The sequence below is a fragment of the Trachemys scripta genome, chromosome 6, assembly GCF_013100865.1.
Source record: "Trachemys scripta elegans isolate TJP31775 chromosome 6, CAS_Tse_1.0, whole genome shotgun sequence".
In the NCBI taxonomy this organism is placed as follows: Eukaryota; Metazoa; Chordata; order Testudines; family Emydidae; genus Trachemys; species Trachemys scripta.
Window position 1 is genome coordinate 35,249,667 of NC_048303.1, and position 27,161 is coordinate 35,276,827.

Consider the following 27,161-nt stretch of genomic DNA (forward strand, 5'->3'; position numbering starts at 1 on the left):
AATTTCTCATTAGGCACCGTTCATTTCCACAGGCAGTGGAAAGGAGAAAGAATACAGCAAAATAAAGTAATGAAACTGCCATTTGTATTTTACACAAAACCTATTCTAAAAATGTAATATGGTTTTGGTTGTTGAATTGCGTGATTTTTTTTCCCAGTAAACATTCCTGTTTGCTGATATCAAAATACAGCTACAGACAAATTTTGAATAGTATGAGGTAAGATTGTTATTCTACATCAATGAATCACTTTTTTTTTTGACTGGATGTTAAATCAAAAGTTTTTATGTTCAATTAAGTAAAAACAAACATTTTTAAAAGCTCATTAACTTAAATCATTTTAGTAAAAGACTTTATAATCCAAAAATCTCTTTTTAAATCTGCCAAGGTTTTATTTAACTTACATTCCTTAATATGGTACAGTTTGTACAAAAAATATGAATGTTTTCAGGTATTAACTATATTAACAATGTGTTTTAGTCTCTATAAATTATGCATGTAACAATGATTTTTCATGGTTATTTCAATAAAATTAAACTACAGTTTCAACAGCTTATGATATCAGTTAAAATGAATGCTCTTTATACCTTTTCTTAGTGCTCAAAGTATTCTGTACTTATCATACACATTTTCTTAAAGAAGATCTTTTTATATATATGCATCTCACCTGTAAGAATGCAATTAAATATTCATTTCTTCTAGGTAAAAAGAGAACCTTTCTCTAGATATGTGCAGCAAGTCACTGAAAACCTGCAAATCTTTAATCAGAAAATTACCCCTCCCCCCACCCCGCAATATCAGAAACCCAAATAACTTATTGTAAAAATACAAGCTCTGTTTTGGAAAAACATGTAAAATGTACACAGTGTAGTGTGCACCTAAATATCTTGATTGTCAAGTAGTACAAGTTACTGATCTGAGATGTACACATTTATATAGATGAGACATTGCTTCAGTGATCTTTGCTTTTGCTGATTCCGTTTTTCATAGTCTTTGGTGGTCTCTGCCCTCTGGTGTAAGCATGATACCAGAAGTGGAGAAACAGGAGTAAAAACATAGAGCCATAGAGCCAAATAATGAATATAAAAACTGGATACTGGTATGGACAATCATCCATAAAGTAGATTTGTCCTATGTGAACTGTAACCATAAGAAATTGAACCTGGAGGAAACAGACAAGGAAAAATATGCTCAGTTATGCATTATGATTTTTAAAAAAATGTAAAAAGATCATAGAATCATAGAATATCAGGGTTGGAAGGGACCTCAGGAGGTCATCTAGGTCCAACCCCCCGCTCAAAGCAGGACCAATTCCCAACTAAATCATCCCAGCCAGGGCTTTGTCAAGGCTGACCTTAAAAACCTCTAAGGAAGGAGATTCCACCACCTCCCTAGGTAACCCATTCCAGTGCTTCACCACCCTCCTAGTGAAAAAGTTTTTCCTAATATCCAATAAAGATATACTAGAGAGAAGTTTAAATAGTTGTCAGCATAACGTGTGCACACACAAAAAGAGAAGGTTGATGAGAAATTGGAGTTTTGCAGGACTACACAAATTCTCTCCCCTACTTGGCCAGGGAGAGGTGTTTTTTTTTTTTTTAATTAAGTAATTTTTTTGTTTTAAAGTTATAAACATCATCATGGTACAAGGATAGGGGAGCAGATCCATATCAGGGAGACCAGGGAAGGAACTCTTCCTACCAGTCAGAAGGAAAGGCCTGGCTGGAGCTATTTTCAAGGTGGCACATTCTCAGAGGGATTGATTTTGCCACCTCTTAAACTCAACTAGTCCCATTGACTACTTGCAGAATAATGTGGTAAACTAGAAGTATTAGGCCATTGAGCAGAGGCATAAACAAACTTCTCTTCCTATAGAAGATTTTAATAGTTAGGGATTACATCTGTTTAGTTTAAAGAGGTCAGGATTGCTGAATAGCAGATGTCACAAAACAAAAAAACAACACACTTTGTTCCTAGTGAGAGTTCATACTCCAACAGTCCTTAAATGGACAAATAGTTCTTTATCAATACACTTAAGAGTACAAAGCAATTAAATACACCGAGTACCTACAACTCCCACTGACTTCAAAGATAACTGTGGGTTCTCAGAACCTCCGGAAATCAGGTCAACAGATTTTATTTACACAGTTGACTGGTCTCAGGATTTCTGCTGAACTCAGTTGAAAAGTGAAGGTAAAACTCTTTTGTGCCATTGTAAAAATAATTCTTAACCACATTCATAGAAGTGACATTAAGAACTCACTCACATACAACTTGACTGACTGCAAAAAGTCTGGCTCAGACACAATACTCACAAGCTGTATAGATGTCATGTGTTTTTTCCACCACAAGTATTTATAATAGGCTGGTCCCAGGGAACAGAGTCCATAGTAACTGTACATGATGACGTGCACAACACAGTTTAACAGAGCATGGAATGTTCCTAACCCACCTGTAGAATAATAAGATTGTTACACCAGCGATCCTAAAAAAACAGTCCTGTGTCTAGCTACCAAGCAAGGTTTTTGCCTTGTGTTAGTTAAGTAGAAAACTAGATAAAAGCATGAGGCTCTGCGTGGAGGGGTGTCCCGACTTTCACTAGCACATAAAACACAAAGATTCAAGTTAAGTTCTGTAGTCACCAACTCAGAAAGATTTCAGCAGTTCCCTTTCTTCTCAGCAAATGCTTATGTAACTACTTTAGTCAATACAAACATTGCGGCATTTTACTAGGGTAAGTCAATTTTCCGAAGCTGTAATAAAAGTGTAATTAGTCTAACTGAATGCAAATAAGTTTTTTCTTACTGTGTTACATGAAGGGGGCTCAAATACTTCTGCGACATCACCCCTCCTGCTCTACCTCTTTTCTAGATCCCTTGATTGGCTTTTCATAAATCCAGGGGCTGAAACCATATAGCAATCCTACCTCTAGCCCTTAGAGGTTCCCAGTAAAGGTACTACAGCTCAAGGCTCTACTCTCTATTCTTTTGAGTCACTCTCTGGGGACAGCTCCAGAGGATCCATGTTCCCAGGACCAGGGAAGACCCAAGGGGCAGAGGTGTGGGACCTCAAGATGTGTGACCTCAGCCGCCCATGCAACCCTCAAGTTTGGGACCAAACCCATTAAATGGAATGATAATGAAGAAACTCGTCATTGAGGGGATCCATGCAGATATTTCCTTCTCCAGAACCCTCTCTCCTGCTCAGTTTCCAATAGGGTTAAATTATCTTGGCCATAGTAGTAATATTTAAGAAGTGACTTGAGTTTTAAATATAGCTGGTCAAAAAATGGTTTATAGAGAGACAGAGAAAAGCATTTTGATTATTTGGTGGAAATTCAAATACAAAACATTCTACATTTCCAGGTGAGAAATCCATGAAAAAACTTAGCAAAAAATAATTTGGTTGAAAGCCCAATTATGTATCAAAAACAGTTGCAACTAGCCCTAATTTTAAAAATAAATGTTTCCTTTATTAATGTTTAGAGAAGTTAGTGGAGCTTTCCCCCTACACAGATGACCATCATCAGTTTTAATTGAAAATTCTCTCTGAAATGTTGTGTTTCTAGGTCACATATTCCCAAACAATTTGACTGCTTTTCTGAGACTAAATTTATTTACCTTTTTAGGCTGCATAGTGAAAATTCATGGAAGAAGCCTCAAAATGAGTTACCGTACATTAGAAAAAAGCTACCTAGGCAACATTACAAAAATACTGTTACAGAAGAAAGTCACTGCGCTGCATAAAAATGGTTTTCAATTCTCTTTGTCAGGTCATAAGAAGGAGAAGATCCTCATCTCGTCAAAAAAATCATTTGGATGATTTGGACTAAGAACAAGGTCAGAGGGCTGGGCAGTAGACAGCATAATGCTATTATTTAAAGGAAAGAAACAACTAGGAAATGAAATACAAGATAAACATCAGTTGTACTGAAATTCTTGGAAATTATTTTAAGGCATCAAAGAGAACATTTGGAAAGATTAGTTTAAAAGATAGGCAATAAAGCTTTGAGAAAGAAACAATACTCTAAAGGTTACATGAGGGAATATTACTGACTCAAGTCAAAATGGATCTCTCACACTTTGTGGAAAGCATTTGCCAGATTACCACATAGAAGATTTAAGTCTGAGATGCCTTGTCATGGAACAAGTGCACAGCTGGTATACCATTCTGAAGCCCAGCTAAAGGGCAGGAAATTAACAGTATGGGTAATGTAATCTTTTTTTGGGGGGGGGGGGGGGGGGGGGCCTACTGTTAAGTGCTGGGCATACCAGATTAATGTGTTTTATATTAACAGATCTGAAAAGGTCGGATTTGTAAACGGAGGAAGGTAACTCCAATTTTAGTACTACAGTACCACTGATTTGAGAAAAAGGATGCAGTTCAAAACATGAGAGTTTCTTTATATATTAGAAATTGGACTCAAACACAGTGAAAATATAGCAGTCTCCTTCATTAGCTAACTGCACATTAGACAACTTTCCATGGAATCCACGCAAAGCTTTTGTACCTCTTTCAGGACATATTTTTGTATGCATGCAACTAATATACACAGGAGGGATTAGGTAGGCAAAGGTTCTCTCCTTCAATTAAGCATCAAAGCTGTGGAAAAAACCAATGTCAAGGAAGATAGGTGAAATGTTACAGAAAAGGAAACTATGCCCAGACAAGTCTCCACTGATTTTTCAACTAGTAACCCCTTCCAGACACACCACCCCTAGGAATAAAATCCCCCACCACGGGTTCCAACAGGCTTGCATTCTCTCTGCAGGTTTCAAGCTGTATGCTGTTTTTAGGCTATGTCTATATTACAAGCCAGGGCTATGATTCCCCAGCTCACGTACACATTTGCAGTAGCTTGATGAGAGCTGACATGAGTATAAATAGTAGCATCACTGTGGTACAATGGGCAGCAGCACAACTTAGCTAGTATGTGCCCACTATTTTCAGGATGCTTATACTCTTCATGGCAAGCCATGCCTGACACTGCATGTCTGGCTGTAGTAAGGTTACTATTTATATGTGCACTAGCGCTCATCAAGCTACTGCAGGTATACGTATGTGAGCTGGAGAATCATGCTTCTAGCTCAAGATGCAGCCTTAAGTCTGTTACACTGTAAAGCCCCAGGTTAGAAAGACCATGTATTCTACAAGCTTCTGATGCAAGAATCTCTGGATTTTTGTCATTTCTGCTCTGTGGAGAGATTGTTGAGGCGAGCGGAGGGATTTATAAGGTTAGGGTAACAAGAGAGTATAAAGACCGAGATGAGGGAAAAACAGCAGGTGGTTTTCCCAGTTCCCAAACATTTGGATGCTATCTGGCTGAATTTCCAAATCTTTTAAGTTGCTAGCCCTCCACAAACAGATATCACTGTATCTAACTAGCGCTGGAAAAGTTACAGCCTTATCTCTCGCTACAGTTCTGCTCCCAAAGGCCAGTCAGAAATAGTTGCAACAAAAATTAGAATAATTTCTAAATAAAATTAAGGCTACAGAGAGAAAGAATGATGAGAAAACACTCTCCCCTCTGTCCCTTGGAACACACAAATCTAATCAATGTCAACATGAAATCTACTCAATTATTTTTTGAAGTAGTTTCAATAATAAAGTACCTGCCCCATAATTCCCCTGCTGGGTTTTACAAACCACAACCTCCCCATTGGTATGCCATCCCTTCTGCCCCTAGCTGCCTCCCACCTCCACCCCCAGCAACAGGGGGAAGTGACTATATACAATGTGTTGCCAAATGGAAGATTTCTCCCTCCTTTATAATCTAGTTCAGGTACAGTAATCATTTGGCATTGCTTGTAACTCTAGTAGATAAAAAAAAATTACTTGGTCATAATTTGTAATTGACCGTGTCCATTTGAACATGTTTTTCATTTATAGAGTATGGAGGTTTTACTACGACACATATAGCATAATTTTAGCTCTCTTGACTACCTGCAGCAAATTTGACTCCGAACCACCAGGTCCACGGCATGATTGAGTGATGCAAGACATGCAGGAATGTAATTTGGCCCTCTTTCTTTCGCAGAACAAAAAAGATCTGAAATAGTTTTAAGAATAAGAGATTAGAAAAGTAACACGTAAAAGTAGTTTGCAGTTGTACGCACAAACGTAGGTTGCTCAACACAGTACATTAAAATTCTTTGCACTTATGCTGATTTTATGTATGTGGAAATTGAGTGACAGACTGAGGGGTTGATTTTCAAAGGCACTCAATAATCTAAACTTCTATTACAAATAATGCTGCAGAAGATCAGCATTTCTCATCAGTTCAGCTGTCTCAACTCCTAGCTCCATGCTCAAGCCACTAGACCACAACCACCTCTCCTTCTAGGATTCTTCATCCACAGCACAGTAACTCCTCACTTAAAGTCATCCCGGTTAACGTTGTTACGTTGCTAAGCAATTAAGGAACACGCTCATTTAAAGTTGTGCACTCCACTATTAAGTTGTTTGGCTGCCTGCTTTCTTCACAGCTGGCAGCATCCCTACGATATTGCCCCCCCTGCCCCCGCACGCCTCCCACCCCCCAGCAGACCCCACAGATCAGTGCCTTCCCCCTCTTCCCCGCACCTCCTGCCCGCGGCAATTAGCTGGCTTGTGGCATTTAGGAGGCAGGAGGGAGGGGGGAGGAGCGAGGACTCGGCGCGCAGGCTCCCCCTCCCTCCCTTGCCTCCCGAACACCGCAAACCAGCTAATTATCCCAGGCGGGAGGGAGGAGCGAGGACTCGGCACACCTCCCCCCTCCCTCCCCTGCCTCCTGCCCGCGACAATCAGCTAGCTTGCAGGGTTCAGAAGGGGGGGGGGGAGCAAGGATGTAACGTGCAAAGTAAAGGGGGAGGAGGTGGGAGGAGAGAAGAGGCAGGTCCAGGGTGGGAGCTTGGGGAAAGGGGTGGAGTGGATGGGCCGAGGATTGAGCCTCCTGCCCCCGGCAAAGTCAGTGCCTGTGCTTGCAAGAACAGCAAGAGGAGCAGCCGGACAATCCATCCTCTTCCACACTCTGACTCCACCACCTCAACCAAGCTTCATACTCAGCAGTGATGATTGTAATATTAAATTGTTCCTTTAAAATAGTTTAAAAAACTTACACAGTACCTGTATTAAATTGCTTGTTTAAAATGGTTTAAAATGCCTTTTGTCTGGCCAAAAAAAAAAAAAAAAAAAAAGTTTCCCTGAAACCTAGCACCCCCTATTTACATTAATTCTTATGGGGAAATTGGATTTGCTTAACATATGTTCCTGAAAAATGTGACTTTAAGTGAAACTAACTATAACGTTAAGTGAGGAGTTACTGTATTACAAAACTGTCTATGTAAGATATAGCAAAAAAACAAATATTCATACTGGTTCAGTGTTTCGTCATTGTAGTGAGGGTCTGGAAAATCAGGCCCAGGTACCCCTCCATGCTTCAATTTCTGATCTGTACAAGGGTTATAATGGTACTTCACCTTTTTAAAACTCTTGAGATCTATGACTAAAACATTAAGTGCAAAATTGAACTAATGTGAAGCACGTAGGCAAGATTTAGAAAGAATTTAAAGCAAGAGAAGTGTGATTTTCAACATATTTAGTGAGGAAGTCAATTCCAGATGCAGCAATCTAAATGAAAGTGACACCCATTTTATGGTGGCCAATTACTGGGAAGTAACTTAAGAGCCGAATACCCGAGAATGAGAGTGTGCAGGATGAAGAGGTGGATAGGAAATCAGAGGGTTGAATGAAATAAATCCACAGAGTCCTGAAAGCCAGAAAGGCACTTTTAATACATTCAGGGATGGCTATGAAGTCAGTGAAAGTAATGGAGGATGCAGGAAAGATGACCCCAATTCCAGGACTGAACTGTCCAGCCAGAGTATTTTAGACCTGAGTATAACAAGTTGAGTAGAGTATCGGAGGCAAATGAAAAGACAGGATTTTTTAAAGATCTGACTTCAAAGGCACAGAAGAAATACACAGAAGGCAGAAAAGATTAGTTACACGATGGTTCTGATTAAAAGACAGACTATCTAGCACTTGACATGTTAAGAGCACTGCAGAGACAATAACTGTCCAAAGATGTGAAAAGGAAGGTAGGATAATATTGAGAGGGTTGAATGTGGATATTCTCTATGGACATAGTGCTTCCATAGTAAATGTCCATCAATCTGCCAAGGAAAACTGTTAAGGGAGTAAAGGGCAAAAACATTCTAAAAGTAGAATACAATAGATGGGAATGAATGAATAAATAAATAAAATAAAAATAAAATAAAATAAAATAAAATAAAAGAGTAGAGTCGGATGGCAAGAGCAAGTAGAAGATGGCACCCAGAAAGAGGGGACTAGAGTGGTCAGATGTGACAGAGAAAACATACATACAAGACTGTTTTCATATGGCTAGAAATAGTAAATTTAGCAGCACAATAGTAACACATTAGTATGTTGCCAAAGTTTCAAGCAATTAAACTTTCACAATCAAACTAAAAAGAAGCAGAGATATAGATACCTAAATAAACAAGAAGGCACAAGGGCAAATATACAACTAGAAGGATTCAGATGAAGAAAATAACTTTTCAGGTCCAGGACTAATTCAAGATCACCAGTCAGTAGATAGAGAAGAGAGGGAGGTCACTCAACTTCCATTTCCAGCATTCCTGGTCTCTCCAACAGGAGATCTGAGCTCTAGTTAGTTGGGCCTTAGAAACAGTCCAGAGTGTCAGGTTAACATTGTGTTACTACACATGACTGCCAGGACGGGTACTTTAAATTGAGGCAGGTGAGTACAGTTGGCTGTGCCAGACCCCCAAGTGCCAATGTTTGAGAAACGTGAGGGAAAGTTGTTGGGGAGGAAGTGGAGGAAGACTTGAAGCATAACCAGCACTCGTTTCCAGCCTATCTACCCTAACGGAGTATTCCCAAGACAGTTTAAAAGACCCAAACCATGCTATCATTTTCAGAGACTTCCCATTGTAACTAATGAGGAGATAGGCTTAAAAGTTTATGGTACAGAAATGCCTGAAATGGTTTCTCCACTCTCACGGTTATCCTTTACTAACAGATTCTGTTGATTGCTCACTAATCAGACCTCATATAGTCAAACAGAGTACAGCTACTGTACGATCCAACTGCTATAAATTCCAATGTCCTTTTTTCTCTATGGAGATCACAGTATTTACCAGGTTGTGTCACTACATACTTACAGTGTCTAATAATTCAATGAATTTGGAGAAGTAGTACAGCCAACAAGTCCGAACCATCTAAAAAAATCCAAAAAAATACACAGGGTCAAGTCTACTGAAGTCATTAAAACATCAGTATAATTTTTGTTGGTTTTCTTTAAAACCAAGGAAGCAAAACAAATGCCTTTTCAGCCTCAGGGAATTTTAAAATGTTGAACTAAATAAGCAAACACTGGATAAATTATTTAATTTTTTTTTTAAAATAAACCATTTTAATGAAATCTGAATATCACACAAGATATGTCAAGTCTACACTTTATATAATTTCTTAAAACATTTGAATAAAAAATAAATATGCTGAATCCATGAGTCTCTATCAAAACCTTTGAGTTAAAAGCTGCTTTTCCATAAAAAGAAACAATCTGGGGGAAAACATTTGATTTTGAGGTCAAGCTTTATAAATATAGCACAATATATCACTTATTGTATTAAGGGCTTGTTTGGTTTACAAACATATGTACTCCTAAGTAGAAAAAGATATACCAAATCTAGCATAAAGGTTCTATCTATTTAGTTGTAACTCAGCATGTTTGAAGGGCTATATGAAGCAATGAAAATATACCTTTCTTTAGGAAAGAACTGAAGAACAAATAGAAAAGTTGATTAATATTGACTATTTAAATCAAGGTTTCCACTTGGTGATTTGAGTCACTGATTTAAATCAATCCACCCTGCTAGCACATGTTGCCTCCAACATCCCTTTCATCACCCTTTATAGTCACTTATGTGCTCTTCATTATGCATCAAGGAATTTTCATTAAAAGCATTCCAAAAAATATAAAAAGTTAATGTAGCATAACAATTAGCTTCATTTGGTTACTTACTCTCAGAGCTGTAGGTGACTTGGAATAGTCAACAAGGTCACATCGGAATGAATAACCTGTGGCCCAACCAGACATAAGAAACTATAACAAGGAGAAAGGGAAAAGGAAAGATTTACTTTATCACTTGAGAAAATTAATTAATTTCAGTTGACCTTAATGATCACGTAATGATTAAAAAAAAAAAAAAAGCCTGTGCAGTCAGTCAGCTTGTCAGCTGTTATCTACCTCAATGTGGGATGGCAACACTATTAAACTCGGCTGCTGTAGCACTGTAGAGATTTGAATCTCATAACTTGACAATATGGATGAGAACCCCAACTATACCCACGTCAGTGTACCTAAGCCTCAGTGCCACAAGAGAAGAAATAGCTGCTTCCCCGAACAGACATTAGATCAGTGTCTCTCTTCTCACTAGGGGAAGCAGGTGATTGAAACAAATAAACCATCCCTCAAAGAAGTGAGTATTGGTATTGAATCCAGGCATTTTGATACATAAGATACTTTTAAAGAGTCACGTACCAACACAGAACCACATTTTTATTATTTAGAAGTTAAGGTAACTCAGTTCTTCACAGATTTTCTACAAATGGAAATACAGTACATGCAGGACCAGGGAATTCAGCTAATTAAGTCTTTGTATTACAATGTAGCCTGTTCAGCATGTATTTGTGACTGGCCAACAGTGTAATAAAATAATATCACACCATAATGAGGAAATCCTAGTAACAAGAATTAACATCCAAAAGTTACTATGGCCACATAGAATTGGAACTGCAATTTGTACATTTGTCACATGTCCCCTATGCACTTAATGATTTTGGCCAATTCACATGCTAGGTTGAACTGCACGTAGTTTCTTAAATCTATTTGCAAAAAGTCCATAATAGGGGACGACAAAAAAAAACTAAAAAGCAAATCCAAAAAAAGTTTTTACCAAAGTAAATAATGTTCTGCCGTGGGTTTCCCCGCCATTCACAACGTCCAGCTGAACTTCAGTTTATACACATACAACCTGTTTCAGCAACTGTTTTAGTGAGTTTGGTTGTCTGTAGCCAACAGAAGGGGCTTGAGGCTAGAGAAGAATCAGCACTGGACTTCTTTTATTTGGTCACAAGTATCTTGAGTGCTTGTCAAAAATATTTACTTTGTGATACAAGTTAGACTAACTGTCAGAAGATATGGGGAGCTGTCCTGAGATCACATGCAGATGTACAGTATCAATGTAACAGGTGTCGCATCTAATACTCCTTCTATTACTATATTAAAACTCAGCCAAGAGCAGCACTGTAAATATTACACTTTGTGTCTTCTCTCTTCCTCACCCCCTGAATCCCAGCCAATACTATAAAAACTTCACTTGTGTTGAATGAATATTCATTAATTAATCATAATTATCCATGCATGTATAATAGGAAACCAAGTTTTCCTGGTAGGTGAAGAGTTGTAGTTTCAATCAAACATTATTTGAATAAGACAAGTGTAAGCAGAGTCAGGATGAGCTCTACCCTGACATCTGGTGGTGAATTATGGCGAGTGTGGAAAAGAACTCCAGGGGCTGATCTTGTTTGCATAGGCACACCCACTCGCCTGGCATGAAACAACAGCAACTCAAAGTGGTTACTTTGGCTGGTGTGGGATCCCCGGTTTCTTTGTTATTGGGGCAGGAAGAATAAAGTTTTGTTACCCTGATTCTGTGAATCAAGGGCAGTGAACCTGTTGTATGACAGAAGGACTGAGTGAATCCTTCACAATTACCTAAGTAGCACTTGCTTGACAAGGGGCATGGGTTACAAAACCCAGTGAAGGGAGAGAGGATGGGGACAGGTATTTGTACCTGATGGTATGGCCCCCTCCCCGAGGGGTTGAAACACCAATTGCACTACCTCCTCTCTCCACTGTTGAATATCAGAGCTAACTTTGATTCCATTAGAAGTCTAATTACAGACTGCTGAGCTGAATTCACTTTGGGCCAATGGTGCACTAGCACCGGGGCTCCCCTACTATGAGCTGAAGTCACAAAAGAGCTGAGATCACTGAGGCTGTGTTAACTAGTGGGAGAGCCTGAAGCTATATTGCTAAGCGGCTGGCAAAGCAGCTAGCAGAGTGGAGCTGCATGGGGACGGTTGGAGCGGAGCTGAGCGACTCACAGGTCGGTGAGCAGGGCGGAGCGGCTGGAGAAGCAGCGAGCAGAGCGGAGCCTTGTGGGAGCGGCCCAAGGAACGGCTGAAGTGGAGCAGAGCTGAGCGGCTCACAGGTTGGTGAGCAGAGTGGAGCAGCTGCCAGAGCAGTTCATGGACGGCGGGAGCGGCTCATGGGACAGCTGGTGGAGTGGAGCGGCTTGTGGAGAAGGCAGCGGGGGAACCCCACGGATCACGTCGGCCTTGGATCACGTAAGGTGCCCCTTAACACCCTGCGGGCCTCCCCCCCGCTTGAACTCTGGGGCTGCACTGACCAGGGACAGAGACTTTGGGGGGTTGTTGGACTTTTGGGACTTTGGTGATCCTTGGGTTGCTGGTTTCAAGAACCAAGGGGAAAGGACACAGCCCAATTTGCTGGGGTGAGTTTTTTGCTCATGAAGCCTGTTTGTGGTGTTTTTCCAATTTAATGCTGATGTCGTTTACCTCATGTTATTAAACGTTTTCTGTTACACTCAGACTCCGTGCTTGCGAAAGGGGAAGTATTGCCTCTTAGAGGCGCCCAGGGGGTGGTATGTAATTGTCCCAGGTCACTGGGTGGGGGCTCGAGCCGGTTTTGCATTGCGTTATTGAAACGGAACCCCTAAATACAGAACCCGGCCCTTGTTGCTACCAACTTAGATGGGCAGAAGGGTTACACAAGTAAAAGATTACCCATTTAACAAAGCAGACACTGAAACCAACAGAATTTCAAACATTGTAAGTGAACTGAATACCAAACACACCCACAAATGGCTTATAGCCAATGAGGAAAAGAATTAATTCAATCTGGCATACGGTATCTATGCATTCTTTTGTGACATTTTAAATAAAGGCTTAATGATAGGCAAATCAAATATCACGTTAGCATCAAACGTGAAAGAGGCAAGTGTTTATTTTTTAAATACTCCTAAAACCAGCACAACCCTAACAAGATCTGTGGAAGCAGGAAATGCAAAAGGAAAGCATGCTTTTCAACCTTCTTTGCATTTATGGTATTTGGCACAACAATTATTAGCCAACGTATCCGTTTTTTTTTTAAAAAAAGACAAAATGTAAAGACTTTGGAGCACTGTTTTTAAAAGCAAAAGCTCAATCTAACACATTATGAAGGTTATGGGAACTGGGTTAACTGAAGTACAGCCAATTTGGCAGCAGTATCTGAAAAATTCCCTAACCAGTATGCCAAAGATGAAAACAGCTACCACAGTAGTGTTGTTTCAGCTGGCCAGTTGTAGAAAACTATCAGGCAGCTGCTTGTAGTATTGCTGAGCAGCCACACTGTTTATTGTCCCAATTTAGTCTCTTTGAACTGGCATTTCTTTGAGTGTGTAAGAGTTAACTCTAAATGACTATTGTAGGTGCACACCATGCACATACAGAAATTTATTGTCTTGGTCATTAAACCCAATGCATCTCACGGTCTAGTAAAAATGTTCTTTTCTCCTAAAAAGCCTAGCTTTTTGTTGAACCACAAGTCAAACACCCCAGAACTCTTCTAGGAAAGGTTTTATTAATTATTCTAGAAACCTTGTTTTATATGGATTGAAACCTTAGATTAAATTTTGTAAATAAAAGGATCATTTGCAACATTACAAAAGTGCGATTGTGCAATTTAAAAACCAAAAACTAATTGAAGAGGATCTTGCACTTAAACATTCCCTGTGCGGTGTGGAAAATCTCAACTTATTCGATCATGTGGCAGCCACAAAAAGTAAAAGACTATAAACCAAGCATGCAACCTGCTAGTCTAGTTTAACCTTCCTTGCCCAAAGAAGTTCAAAAACTAAAAATCTAAATATTTGCCAGGTTTTAAAGCAGGTGTTCTCAAACTGGGGGTTCAGGACCCTTGGGGGGGTCACGAGGTTATTACATGGGGGGTCGTGAGATGTCAGCCTCCACTCCAAACCCTGCTTTGCCTCCAGCATTTATATTGGTGTTAAATATATTTTTTTTAAAAGTGGTTTTAATTTATAAAGGGGGGGGGGGGAGTGGATGTCACACTCAGAGGCTTGCTATGTAAAAGCGGTTACCAGTACAAAAGTTTGAGGACCACTGTTTTAAAGTGTTCTATTATGGTCTAATATAAAATACACAATCACCCTCTTGACTGTGTTTAACTTTCATTTACGGTCATTGTTAAATTTCTATATTTTGTCCTAAGAAAAATGCCAAATGATTTTTCTCAGGGAGGTTCTCTCTCATCAATTATGCTAATTGTCACAATTACGGTATCCAAAAAAATTACATAATAGTAGCTGAGCTAGCTGGAAAAAAAAAGTTAAACAAGTAATTATAAAGAAATACTTACTTCATAAGTCAAATACACTGAAAGGGCTACCACACCAAAATTGTAAAATGCCATTATCTGCCTGAGTTCAAAAGGTTTTCGGTTTTCCATGAGTTTTGGTCCCAAAGAAGTGACAAAATAAATATAGGCTCCAATGATAATAGTCTGTGGCACAGGTGAAGACATGAGTAGGAAGCCTTCCACTCTTGGATCTAGAAGAGAGAGAAAAAAAATCCACAGGTTTTTCATAATGCTTTTTACATCTACATTAGCTTAACAATGAGGATATTCTTTTGTTAAATTCTTTTCTTAAATTGTTTCTGCTTTCACTACTCAGGTTTTAGAATCACTTATTAGCTTTGGGTTTTTATAACTTGCTTTAACAAGATTTAGTACCTCCAGGGTTGTTAGCCTCTTCACAAACCAACATTGGTCCTTGCCAGATTCTTTGGAATACCAATCAAGGTAAGTGATTAAAGCCACTGCTGCCCTTGACCACATAATCTCCAGAGACCAGAGGTCAGTTTCTTTCCATTCATGACCTGGCAGTGATTTATTCTCAGTTTAAGTCTTCACGTTTAACTCAAATTAAAAAGGCCATTTTATTGGCAATGTAGAGAAAAACGTTAATATATACTCAGCTATACTAATACACCTCTACCCTGATATAACGCTGTCCTCGGGAGCCAAAAAAAAAATCTTACCGCGTTATAGGTGAAACCACATTATAATCGAACTTGCTTTGATCCACCAGAGCGCGCAGCCCCCCCCCCCCCCGAGCGCTGCTTTACCGCATTATATCCGAATTAGTGTTATATCAGGTCGTGTTATATCGGGGTAGAGGTATACTATAAATTGCACCTCTAACCAGGCACAAAAATCTTACATTTAAAGTTTACACATGTGCTTGCTTTTACTGCACACCACATCATCCTCAGGTACAATTGGCTGTTCTGTCCCACACACAAATAGTACAAATAGTCATTAAAGGATATTGCCTAATTCCCCACTTCCAATCTCATATGCACTGTCAGGCAATTCTCTGTCCACACCTTGAAAAAAATTCTGGGCATGCTGGCTAAGCAATTTTTTCCCAACAGACTCATATGTAATTCTAAAGCTATCTGCCCACATAGAGTCATCCTTCACATACTCCTCCCTCGCCATGATAAAAACCAACAGAAATCTATTAACAGGTATACTTTGCAGATTTATTCATCCATAGATTGTAAGCAGAATTCACGCTCCCTCTCCCTCTTGGTCTATGGCAGGGGTCGGCAACATTTGGCACGTGGCTTGCCAGGGTGCTTACCCTGGTGAGCTGCGTGCCAAACATTGCCGACCCCTGATCTATGGAATTTGTTTCACTCAAATTACCCCTTAAACTCATCTGGCACTGAGAGTTCTGTCCGCTGCACATATGACGACATTTGTAGCATTCCTTCTAAGACATTTTTGATGCCCACTATTGGTGCGACTGAGTCTTCCCAGCAAAGGTTTTGGTTAGTGGGAGTCTGCAGGGCTTCCAATTAATCTGGCTATGGAGTCACTTTTAAGGTTGTTTGCTGGATGTCTTTGGGATGAAAACTCCAGTTATTGGATGCCGTCAATTGGAGCCCAAGTTTTGACAAAAACTTTGGAAGCAGGGTTTCCACTCTGAGAAAAGTGTGTGTCACATCATCACTCTCCTCCAACATCCATTCACACACACATGTCCTAGATTGGATCTGACTCCCACCCCTTGCATCAATCTCCACTCCATGGAAAGTATGCATTGTCACAAGACAACGTAGTTTAAAAGCAAAAAGAGAAAGAGGTCTTGCAAGCAACTGATCGAGGCAGCATATGAGTGAAATTAAACTCTTTTGGGAAAATGTGAACATTCTCAAAGAACTTCAAATTGTAAATTGGGAAAAGCCCCTATTTTTAAGAACTTTGTCCCTTCTTGTGTTTAATCATACTTGGTTTACTAGTTTGGAGAATGGCTTTAACCTGGAAGTTTTAACCAGATGATTTGACCCACTACCTACCACCTGTAGTGCCATAACATAGTGCCTGTTAAATCTTGCAATTCCTGAAAGTTGTCCCCATCCCTCTCTCAGAAATATCTGGTTTTGTGCAGGGATTGGTAGGTCCAGAGTTGAGTCAGCATGGTAAACAGGGAGAATTCACATTAAAATTATCCATATGGAAAAAATGCTGTGAATCCCTCCCCATGTAGCTTACAAAAGTGTTAAGTACTGTGTCTAGAGTTGCTCATTGCAAGCCCCGTTTCCCTCATTGACATCGGCTGGCGCTACATTCAAGCTTTTGACAGTGACATCATCATCTTTTTTAATTCTGGATCATCATGGGGATCTGGAAGGCTTGACTATTTCTTCTTCACTGGGAAGTATAGTGACCTGATTAGTTGTTTTGGACCCCTGCTTTTACCAATTACCTTTTGGGGGGGGTTGTTAGGTTTTTGAACAATATCAACATGGCTTTGAATTAGTATTCTGCTGCTTTTGTGGCTTGCTGTTATATTACTGGGGTGAAGTCATGAATCCAGTCCTTCAACTTACTGTTGCAATGTTTTAAAAGAACTGCTCAATTCTCTAATTTATTTGCTCACATTTACAAAGCATTAGTCAAGTGCCCTAGGCACTATAAACACACACACACACACACACACACACACACACACAGCAAGTAATCAGAACTGTAAGAGGATCACCATGCCCTCACAACAAGCCACTCCCTTTCACCGACTCCATCAGCTCCTTCCCAATAATCCCTCTGCCTGTGCCTGGGAGAACAAATGTCTTCATCACATCATGATGCAAGACACCATATCCAAGCTCTGGCAGGCTATGGGGTGAGCAACTCAATTCCAGAGTCAAGGATTCTTCAGCAAGAGTGCCCTACCACCAGATCCATTCCATTTTAACTGAAGCGCTGTTATCTTGAGCACTTATCTGATCCTAACTGCTATGATGCTGCTCAAGGAGAGAAGTGGCTTTCAGGTAATCTGTCCAAAACGCAACTGTACTGTGTTTATGGGTCAAAAACAGCACCTCAATTACATTCAACTCCTCCTGGGATCAATTAACTCCTTAGTATTCCCCTATTCCAGTGATGGGCAGAAGAACAAAACCCTAACACAAGCAGCATACGACATTAGCATGGAGACCCTGTCTCATCTCCTTCTGGGACCCACACAATCACTTGTTAAAGGGCTCAAGTTTTAATTCAAGTATTTTATTTGTCTTGTTTCCTAACAAAGCAGTTTTAAATTTCAATACACACAATCAGAACCTGGTAAACCATATACACTCTTAAAACCTTACTACTCAAAAGAGAATTAGAAGTCTCCACTAACCCACCCAAAATCCTGCATAAGGCTGCCATCTTAACACTGCAGAAGTCAGAGTGTTAGATGAGAAGCTTCCATGTTAGTTTACCAGGCTATTAGGTTCTCTTGGTGTGGTATTTGCATCTTCACTTCATGGTGTATTTTTAGGCTGAAGAAGAACTCACTATGACACCCCTGGCTCCAAATGAAGTTTCTCCCACTCCAAGTCTGTAGTCTTACAGCTGCTCTGCCTACATTGTCCTTATCAACTCCTTGTTCTCATCTTCATCATCTGCTTCTGGAGATTCATCCTCCTCCTCTGGTCCATCAGAGCTATCCTCTGGGCTAGCACCTCCATTCACTTTCAGCTTGCCCCCTGGCACCAGCTGTGCCCAATTCCCACTGATGATGGGGAAAAAGCTTTCAGCTATGGTACTAATCTGAACTCACTTGTCCCAGTCCCAGATATACAGCATCTTTCAGCCATTCATATTTACAGTGAATTTCTGTTCAGATTTCACCATATTTGTCCAGTTCAAGGCAACATATGCTCTACAGCCATGGTATTTTCCATTGCCTGCATCTAATTCCATAGCTATAGAATTATAAAAAGCCAGGACATTTAACACATACAAGTTCAGAAGAGGAACTAAGCAAATATACAACACTATAAAACATTCACGGTAAACCACAGAATGATTTATATACTTATTCCTGAACTTTGAAAGAGTATGAATACTCCCTTTCAAAACAGGAACTTGATGCAGTGAATCACTTACAGGAGTTTTCAACATACAGCGATAAATTATCAAGGTTTGCATTTTCTTTCACTTGCTACTTTAGTACCAGAAAGCGCAAAATACATCACTTTCTAACAGAATACTTTAAATCGGTTAACTAAGAAAATGTAACTCCATTTATAATAAAATTAAAGTTTTATACTGTCCCAGTACAATTTCAAAATGTAAAGTGCAATTCTGCCGATAGGAGAGATCTTTTTAGGAAAGCCATTCTGTACACAGTGTCTGAAGTTTTAAATCCTTAGCAAATCAACTTTTGTAATTGCGAAAGTTACACCTCTAAAGTCGGCATGACATTATACTACTTTTCTTTACAGTTAGACATGTGAACATTTAGCTTGATAACTTAGGTGTAATTAGAGGAAGACAATGCTATTTTAAGTTAGCAATACAAAATTATGCTTAACACAATTCCACATCTGTTGAAAAGCCTTAAAGTTAGTGGACATTAGGATTTAATGACTCACCAGCATGTTTAATCAATTCATCATAAAGCAGTGCAGCTTTTGATGTCAAATTGCTAAAGGCCATTTTCACTGGGATAAGTGGATATTAGGACTTCTCCTGCAAAAACACAAACAAAAACTTTTTTTAAAATCTATAGAGTATTCTTGGTGGAAGATTTTCAAAAGCAGCCCTGAAAATAATGTAACAGGAAAGGTCAGCAGTACACTGAATATTAATTAGACTGTAACCATTATAACTGTATTATACCCTGCTTGATGCAACTTGTAACCTATTCAGCTAGTACAACCATATTATTTGTTAATCTCCACATACCAAAGTGTTACAATACCACAAGGCTCTACAGTTGAAGAAGCCATGTGGTGGTTAATCATTGCAGGTAAGAGAATAATAATGAACAGGTTATCTTACTCACACTTATCAGTCTTCATTTTAAAATCCAACACAATGATGCTATGAGAGCAGAGTTGCAAAATTACTCCCATACATTTGCCAGCTGGAAAATGAAGATGTAAGACATGACAGAAGAGGAGCTCGTATCTCCCCACACTTCATTTAGATGTGCATTTATAACTAGTATGTAAATTACAGTCTGCCAATGCAGATTTAATCACTGTTTTTACTGCAAGATTCTGTCCTGGGATTAGCACCATTAAAACATGCTACTTACCCAGTCAGAATGAGGCAGGAGGATCATTCACACACAAACTATATTAATTTAAAATGTTAGATTTCTACACAGCTGGAGAAAGGCAGTGTGCAAATACCCATCCAAACCAGAGTACATACAAATTTATGATTTTTTTTTCTGGGCGGGGAGGAAAAGGAATCTGATTTTATTTAAAATTGGAGTTTTTTTATTCTGTTAGTTAAATTATTAAAAGTATTCCTTAAAAAAAAAAAACCTGTTTAAAAAGAAATCTGAATTTACTACAAAATATGCTAAGACCTAAATTTATAAGCAGCTCTTAAAATATTTAAATAAAAATAAATATGCTGAATCCACAAGCCTCTAACAAAACACTAAATTAAAGGTTGCTTTTCTATATAAAGAAATAATCAAGAAAAAAACATCTAACTTCAGAGGTCAAATTTTCTAAATATGGTACTATAGATCATATACTGTATTAAGGGCTTGATCCTGTAGGGGATCTAGGGTCTGTGTATTGGGTGCAACAGTCCGGCAAATTCATCACAGTTGGTATCTTCTGGAAGCAGAGGCCTGGTTCCAACATCAGCTATCTCATCAGGATCATCTATTGAGCCCACCTGGGTAGGATGACCACGTTTTCAAAATGCAAGAACAGGACACATGCAGGAGCCCTGCCCCCATCTGTGATCCCACTCTTGCTTCTCCTTCTTCCCCCTGGGGGATGAAGGAGGAGCAGGAGATGGGGCCTCTTATCTAGGAGTGCTAAGGCCCACCTTAACCCCCGTGACCAGGAAGAGATTGCTGCCACCCCGAGCACGGGCAGGCACAGAGAGGTGCCAAAGGGAATCCAAGACAAATGCTATTCTGGAGTCATTCAGCCTGGGACCCAGACTTGAAATGTACATTTTGGAACTGTCCCACCCAATTAGGGATGGGTGGTCACCCTACACCTGGGTGGTCTCATACCCCTATTCTCTAGCTTCTTCCTACAGGAGCTCTGATTGGCACAGTTCTGAAATTATGAATATTTAAGAATCCATCCACTATGGAAACTTACTCTCCAGCTCATGGGAAAAAACAATGATCTGTCCAGTAACTACCAGCTCTTGCTTTTGGATGGTTCTGGGCACTTCAGGTAAATGGCCTTGCTCTGTCTCCTTGCATGTATACACAGACAGATACAAACAAACAGAAATCCATTAGTTTCTCAACTGCTTCCCTCTGTCTCCAAACAAATAAAATACTGCAGTGCAAAAGGCTTGTGGGTTAGTGTCTTGCATTGTTGTAAGGTCTTTTGTTTTTCTGGGGGTTGAGTTCTGTAACAAGGGAGAAGGAGCAGAGCATGCAACCAGAAAGGAGCAATACTAGTATCAAAGCAGAGCACTATGGGAAGAAGGGACAACATTTTTCAGAGTGCAACGTGTAGGTTTGATTTCAACACCTGGGAACTGGAGAAAAAACAGGTTTCAGATCATAAAAAGACCCTATTTAGGAATAATTTTCGAGAAATTGCTATACCTCTGGTAAAAATGGAACACGTGCCAAATGTAAACAGTGTAAAGAGATGCAAGGCCTGATTGTCAGAATGAAACATTACATAAAGTGCTCCTCAGAAGGCAATGTTTTTCATGATGATGTGAACATGTCTGAAAAATGTGGATCAAATGGTTAGTAAAATTATTTTCCCACCATTCTTATGGACTGACTACCATGTCCTATTATGCTAGTTATGATCACTTAGATTGTCATCAATCTGTGTTTTGGGTGGTTTACTTATGAATTTCAAAATATAATTGGTATGTTAGTTTGTTGTGGGAGTACACCTCTACCCAGATATAACCCGGTCCTTGGGAGCCAAAAAAAAAAAAAAAACTCACCGCCTTATAGGTGAGACCGCGTTATATCGGGTTCAGTCCGGTCCGGTGTACCGGCAAGAGCACCGGCTCTTGCCGGTACACCGGACCAAACCCAATATAACCCATGCCATGCTGGACTGAACCGGCTTCCCCGGCGGTGATTTAAAGGGCCCGGTGCTCCAGCTGCTGCGGGGAGCCCCGGGCCCTTTAAATCACCATCGGAGCTCTGGCAGCAGGGCTCAGGCGGGTATTTAAAGGGCCTGGGGCTCCCCGTAGTGGCCAGAGCCTCTGGCCCTTTAAATCACCGCCTGAGCCCGGCTGCCAGAGCCCTGGGGCTCCGGCAGCCAGGCTCAGGTGGTGATTCAAAGGGCCCGGGGCTCCACACGAATTCGAATATAATGCGGTAAAGCAGCAGGGCTCGGGTGGCGCTTTAAAGGTCCCAGAGCTCCCCGCTGCTTTACCGCATTATATCCGAATTTGTGTTATATCAGATCATGTTCTATCGGGGTAGAGGTGTATTTATCAATTATATTTTTATTACTTGTGCTGGACTTCTGTCAATTTTTTATTGACCAATATAATAAAACATTCTAGGCAAAGATTTCCTGTTTAAAAGTAAAGTTTAATTACACATTTACAAATTTTAAATATTTTTTTTAAATTTCCAAGCTATTTGATATGTTGCTAAAGATAAGCATTTAAATAGATTCAGATAATCCTATATTCCCTATAAAACTGGGTTTAGAATAAATTATATCATTTCAACAGTGGTACAATGAGCTGCAGGAGGAGGAATCTTTCATTTAGAATCTTTTTTTTTTTTAAGCAGTGCATTAAATAATACTTATTGACTTTTTTAAAACTATTTTCTTTCAGGGTCCAGTTTAGGCATCAGGGGTTATCAAGGTCCAGCTGCAACATCTACAACTTCAGAATCATCTGCTGGTACCACCAGCAGTGCTGCAACTCAACATACCTCAGATCACAGGTACTGACTTTCATTTTTCTGGGTGGGTGCTCCACCCAGAGGCCTCACCCCCACTCCACCTCTTCCCCGAGACCCTGCCCTTGTTCTCTCTCTCCTCCCACCCCTACTCCAACCCCTCTCCCCACTCTCCAAACAGCTGTGGCAATATTTTTTCCCCTTGGATGTTCCAGCCTTAGAGCATCCACAGAGTCAGTGCCTATGCCTTAGATAGTAAGTTACCTGAACAATGAAATAAATAATAATAAATAGTAATAAGACTTTCTTCATCATCCAGTAAAACCATGGAGGAGTTCGTAATCAGGACCAGCAAATTCCAGCAAGACTCCATAGATGAAAAGATTGCAATAAACTCTCCCTTTCATCTTCTTCAGAACGAACGTTTTAATGACATTGTTCAATCATTACAACCAGATTACATTCCACCCAGCGAAGCAGACGTTGCTGGAAGGTTGCTGGATACAGTGTCTGACAAGGAAATTGAACCGTGTGCACAAAAAAAACAGTGATAGAAATTCATTAATAGGAGTCTTGATGGATGGAGCAATGTACACAAGGATCCAATAATAAGTGCTTGTGTAACAGCAGAAGATGGGGTTGTCTATCTTACAGAAACAATTGATACATATGGAGATGCCCATACAGAATACTTAAAAGTAGCAGTAGTAAAAGCTATAACAAACTAAACAAAAATTCAAGTGTCAAGTGTGTAGCTTTGTCACAGACAATGCTGCAAATGTAGCAAAGATGAGAAGACATCTAGAATGAGGTAACAAAGGGAAACCTGAAACTTACAACATATGGGCACAGTGCTCATTTGATGCATATTTTAGCCAAAGACCTCTTAAGTACAATTCCAGGAATAAAGATAAATGTTGAAATTGCTAAATACTTCTGGTAACAACCACTTTGCTTCAACTTCACTGTATAGAACAGGGGGATGCAAACTAATTATCTTCCAAAGATGTATGATGGAATTCAGTGGCTGACCATTTTGAGCTACTTATTAAGAACTGGCCTATTTTGACAATAAGCTGTGAAAAAAATCGTGACAAAACAGGTGGAATTATCACAGCTAAAGTAGTCAACACTGGAGTAAAGAGAAATGTACAAGATACAATGAATATACTGAAACCTATTTCCATAGCCTTGGACAAACTGCAGAAAGATTACTGCTGTTGCCGCTGAAATTTCAAAAGAATCGCCAGACCATTCAAGAGTTACCCAACAACAACATTAAATTGCAGGCAGTTAAGCAGCAGATGGATCAAGCACATACTCCACCTCATTTTCTCACTATTCTCAACCCAAAGTACCAGGATAGATGCCTCATTGTTACAGAAGATGCTGCTATGACATGGGAATCTAATAATCACCCATCAATCATAATACATTTCAGGACTGGAGGTGAACCATTCAAGCAGTATAGGTTTCTTTAAAATAACATCAGCAAAGTCAAATCGCTGAACCAATGGAAATCACTAGCTAAGCACCTGGAACCAGAGTTTGTTAGATGGATAAACCAGCTTTTGACAGAAGTAACCTCTTCTGAAGGCACAGAAAGATGATTTTCTTCTTTTGGACTAATTCATTCAAAGTTGAGAAATTGACTGGAAGTTGAAAAAGCAGCAAAAAACTTACATTTAAGCAATTATCTAATAGTTATAGTACACCTGCCTACTTAGCAAAAATATGTACCAAATCTTGTAGAACGGCTCTATTTAGTTGTAAATCAACATGTTTTAATGGCTATATCAACCAATGCGAATGCACCTTGCTTTCAGAAAATAATTGAAATACAAAGAGAAAAGTTTATTAAAATTCTCCAGACTCTGCTGAATGCCATTTCTGAAAGTAATTTCTCTGCCATCACACTGACCCGATCTCAAATCACTCTTTACTAGTTTCCTCTCGTACCTCTGCCCCCTCCTTCAATGTCCTACAAAATGTCACTTCCGTCTACATCTCTGCTTTAATTTTCCTCCCACTTCCTCATATCCTATATTGATCTTTGAGCACCTGGAAGCATGCTAGGTTCTTCATCACAGGAAGCAGAACTGACATCCCTTCCCCCAGAGACCTTACAACATACCTTCCTCTCAACTCTTCTCTTACTTCTGGCTTACTCTTCTTTGCACTTCCAGCTTTGTATCTTCTATCACATTGCTTACTATGCCTAAAACTACCTCAAATTTCTTGTTTAGCAAGAATTCTCCCTTTGCAAATTTCTCCTCAAAAGCCCAGAAATACCCCCTCTGCCTTCTCCTCCTCCCCAAATCTCTCCATCATCTACCCTTTCCAGAATCACTAATCAATATCACGTCTTATCTTTTTCTTGTCCATGTTCTTTAGTGTCATCTTTGGTGCAGGGATTATTTTAATCTAGCTTTTTAAAGTGCCATGTTTATTTACAGTTACATAAGTAACATTTAATAAAAAATGTCTAAAAATAAGTGTAATGATATTTAATTATGTAAGTGCTTTATTTATTCATAGCAGCTATCTGAAAGGGTACGGCTATTCAGTAGAAGCTGCGCATGGGCTAGCCTACCCAAGCTAGCTTGAATCCAGGTAGCACAGGTAATGATAGCAGCAAAGACAGTGCAGCGTGGACTTCAGAGTGGGCTAGACAGTTGAATATGCGCCCAGAATCCATGCCAGTCTTGTATGACCTGCACTGAAGCTATTGTACCCCACGCTAGATTCAAGCTAGCTCGAACAGGCTAGCTGCGCACAGCTTTCACTGTGGGGACAGGCTCTAAGACATTATACATTAGATATTTCTTGCACTTTAAAGAGCCTGCAAGCTTATTCTTGGATGCATCTGTAACATGAATGCTGACCCAACAAGACTGTTGTCACTGGCAACTGAGATTATCAGTCTAATACTGAGATCACTTTAAAGAAGACATGGTGAAGATATTTTTCCTTCTCATTTCTAGACGACCCAACAACAATAGTCATCAGGGTAAAAGTTCTGCATATTGCTGTAAACCACGTACTATACTGAGCCACTGAACATCATAATTATAGTTAGACTGACTCCCCACTGCTTACCCCAAAAAAGCAAAAAGACACACACAGCGAGACTACAAAGCAGAGGATTGTCTCACAAATCCCTAGGAAAGGCTGTTCATCATACTGCTGCGTTCACAAAAGTAGCTTTCTATTGTAGTGCTGAACTGGTCTCCCAGGCAAATAACTTGTACATGGAGAACTGCAGAGATAGTTCAAAGCATGTAAATCTTTTAAACTCAAGACTCATCTCACTGAACACCACCAAATGCCACTGTTTTGCTTTTGTCTGCATGTGCAGATGAACCAATTATTAGGTAAATTCTACCACCACCATTGATCTCTTCTAGGCTTTTAATATTTATATGAACACCTATAGTGCACTGTGACTAAGCATATTGCTCCACTTATGTAAATATGGTTTGCTTATGTGGACAAAACAGTACAAAGCCCTAACCAAAAAAATATGTGTGATATACAGCCGGGGATAGAACCAAGTCAGGATTCCCCTTATTACATTACAGGTCAGGCATAAGCATCTGTTGTTCTCAGCAAACTACTATATGTACATCCTCCACAATTGTAGCTGCTCTCACCAAGCCCCAACTGCTGCATTCATTCACAACTGTAATACATGCACATACATCTATACACAATCAGGTTTGAGTTCATCTTACCTATAATTCTATCATGTCCAACACACTTGTAAAGTGCATATATTTTCAGATCAGTATGCTCTGTTCTCTTAATCTTTTAAGAAGTACGATGTTTTACAAAGCATTCTATATTATAAAGGTGACCATTATGAGAAGGATAGGGACATGAAAGTGATAAGGAGTAAAAGCCATCTTCTTCCTACTCCTCACAAAGGAGGAGGAACAATAGTTTCTTCCTCTTTGGCACTGGCTACCCAGGCGAGGGAACAGAATTTTCCTACCAGAGACGCATTACAAAATGTGAACATCTGTGTCTGTAGTTTTGCTGGGTACAGCAACACCCAACACAAACCCTATTTCTTCTGAAGCACTGAGCTCACTACAAAATTCTTAAAGACTCCAGTAAGACACAAATGTCTCAGTCAATCAATGACACTCTCTCGCTCTCATCAGAGGGAGGTAAGAGAGAAGAATTTCAAAGACTAAAAAACAGACTTTTATACTATTTACATTAATTAAAATTATTAAAAAGCTTAACTGAATACTCATCCATTTCATATGAGCACTATATTAATAGGCAAGTGAAGGATGCCTGCGTTAGTAATATGGCAGATAACTATTTGTGCTTCTATTAAACCAAATGCTATCATCTTTTTTGGTACCCAATGAACATGGTTTAAATAAACAAAAATATGTTGCTCAAAATCACGTTACATTTAAATTTTGCAATGCCTTAAAAAAAAAAAAGGTCACTCACGCATAATGAATTCATAGCATATCCATAGGCTAGCTGACACAATGGAAATAGAATCTTTATTGCAACACAGATTCACTGACAGTCATTAATTCATATAACATTCTAGTAAATTAACAAAGATTTCAATTACT

General features: G+C 39.5%; 1 protein-coding gene across 2 annotated transcripts in view; it reads right to left on the reverse strand.

The window, feature by feature from the left end:
- Nucleotides 1-367: 367 nt before the first annotated feature.
- ELOVL7 (ELOVL fatty acid elongase 7) overlaps nt 368-27,161 on the reverse strand; it is a 54,266-nt gene continuing 27,472 nt past the window's right edge. Inside the window, exons 1-8 of one of the 2 annotated variants that reach the window (XM_034774418.1) lie at nt 20,819-20,891; nt 19,112-19,208; nt 14,532-14,722; nt 10,047-10,127; nt 9,184-9,240; nt 5,942-6,047; nt 2,314-2,450; nt 368-1,160 (exon numbers count right to left, since the gene is read on the reverse strand). In XM_034774418.1, the coding sequence (XP_034630309.1) occupies nt 951-1,160; nt 2,314-2,450; nt 5,942-6,047; nt 9,184-9,240; nt 10,047-10,127; nt 14,532-14,722; nt 19,112-19,175 (846 nt within the window). In that variant the 5' untranslated portion in view covers nt 19,176-19,208; nt 20,819-20,891 and the 3' untranslated portion in view covers nt 368-950. Of the gene's footprint in view, nt 1,161-2,313; nt 2,451-5,941; nt 6,048-9,183; nt 9,241-10,046; nt 10,128-14,531; nt 14,723-19,111; nt 19,209-20,818; nt 20,892-27,161 lie in introns of those variants that run through there. The other variant, XM_034774417.1, reaches the window with a different exon arrangement.